General features: G+C 36.3%; 1 protein-coding gene across 1 annotated transcript; it reads right to left on the reverse strand.

The window, feature by feature from the left end:
* Positions 1–5: 5 nt before the first annotated feature.
* LOC112462273 (F-box only protein 6-like) lies at positions 6–2084 on the reverse strand (the record flags this gene model as incomplete). Its single annotated transcript, XM_025027960.1, has 6 exons — positions 6–119; positions 202–756; positions 1036–1042; positions 1576–1709; positions 1814–1957; positions 2040–2084. Coding segments are annotated over 6 exons (999 nt in total), but the record flags the coding sequence as incomplete, so codon positions are not given.
* Between the last annotated feature and the right edge of the window lie 7 nt (positions 2085–2091).

Here is a 2091-nt window from a genome sequence, read left to right on the forward strand (position 1 = left end):
CCTTCTAGAACATCTCTAAATAGAAATTCATCTATCATTTTATTGTCATTACGAAATAATTTAACTCTCAATTGATATCTTGCTGGACAGTCGTATCGGCAGCCGTACCATTCGCTTACCTATAACATACATGGCATTATATAATCCACAATCATATATAATTCCTATATACAATTTCCATCGCATAAAGCTTGGCGATACCTCTATAGGTGGTTGATAAGTGTCCAGAATATATGGATGGATCCCCTCGTCCGTCAGAATTATAACTTGTACTTTGGTACAATGCTCATAAGACGTTGCGAAACAGGTCTGTCTGTCTTTGAACAACGGTTCAGTTTGCGGCAGTTCCGGCATGCCGGCAGGTGGTTTTTCGACCGTCCAACGATGACCGCCGTTGTAACTTATATCCCAGTGACGGAAAGACTTTTCATCGCCGGAATGATTCTTCACCAGGTTCCTCTCGTACGGCTTCTTCGTGCATGCGAGATAATATACTGTCCAGGGCATCTTATCGTTCCACGGGAACGGTTTGCCCAGCGTCCATTCGGTCTTCTTGTGCCAGACGTGGTTCATCAGCATCTTCCAGCGTTTGCACACCAACTGGCACCTCAACAGGGTCTTGCAGTCGACGTGGCAAAATATCTCTATCAGCACTTCGACCGGCAGGTACTTGTCACAGAGCACCAAACCGTTGTTGTCCTCCTCGTCGAACATCACGCGAGAACTCGAAGGAGTGGCACTGAACTGTCCCATCATCTGTCAACACACTTAATACTAATATATTTACCGATACTTTTTTTCTTATAGAGCGATAGTAACGCATATAATTACAATGAATATATACAAGATACGAGATAACTTATTAAACCAAGCGGAATATTTGATACCGCAAAAGCTAACGGCAAGCGATAAAAATTATTTGTATCATTACGTTTATTTGGACATGGTAGAAGGAATTCTTTTATCATCAGTACCTACCCATTCAAAATACACCGAAAGATAACAAAATTCTTGTTAACTTTAAAAAGTGTGTACATGCTTGCTACATAATACAGTAAGATTTATATAGGACTCTAGATTTAAGATGTTAAATCAAGATATAGATAAAACAGCGATTGATAGTAGTTTCGCTGTTAAAGAATACGGTGTATTATTCAAGTGGGAAAATACTGCTTTCTGGGTAATCGGACGTCTCTACACGAGTCTCCATCCGAAGGGGTTATATGTGTGCCACCAAGGCTCCACGCCTCAAAACCTAATCGAAATAGCTTTTCGATTACACTCTATGTATAAAGAAAATACAGGCATATCTTGTTTTATATAAATTCTTATTTTATTAAAAATCAGTTTTTATTATGTATGCAATACTGTATATCAATAATTTTTAACAAATTACACTTTTGATAATAAAAAATTAATTTTACAGAATTAATTTTTATTAAATAGTAATATTAAACTTTTATTACATTATTTATATAAAACTTTATACATTTAACATTTTGCATTCTCTTTGTTTCGTTGGAATTAACTGACTTTTTATTACATAAATTTTTTTATTTTTAAATTTTTTCTCACGGACTTTTCACACAAACACATGCCCCAGCCATTTTACTGCCGTAATGTCCTGCCCAGAATGATCTATCCTTTCCACTGTGCTCGAAGGTAATCCGTCTAAGACCAGGTCCATAATTCTTAAATACGTGTGTAATCTGTACACAACAAAGCATATAAGAAAATATAAATTGAAGATAGTATCCTGTATTTAAGAGTTTCCATTTATATAAAACCGTAAACTAATTTTATGGATGCCCACCTTCAGCCATTGATTCTGTTTCTCTCCTTCTAGAACATCTCTAAATAGAAATTCATCTATCATTTTATTGTCATTACGAAATAATTTAACTCTCAATTGATATCTTGCTGGACAGTCGTATCGGCAGCCGTACCATTCGCTTACCTATAACATACATGGCATTATATAATCCACAATCATATATAATTCCTATATACAATTTCCATCGCATAAAGCTTGGCGATACCTCTATAGGTGGTTGATAAGTGTCCAGAATATATGGATGGATCCCCTCGTCC

This window comes from Temnothorax curvispinosus, unplaced genomic scaffold (genome assembly GCF_003070985.1).
Source record: "Temnothorax curvispinosus isolate PA1 unplaced genomic scaffold, ASM307098v1 QBEX01012154.1, whole genome shotgun sequence".
NCBI classification, from domain to species: domain Eukaryota; kingdom Metazoa; phylum Arthropoda; class Insecta; order Hymenoptera; family Formicidae; genus Temnothorax; species Temnothorax curvispinosus.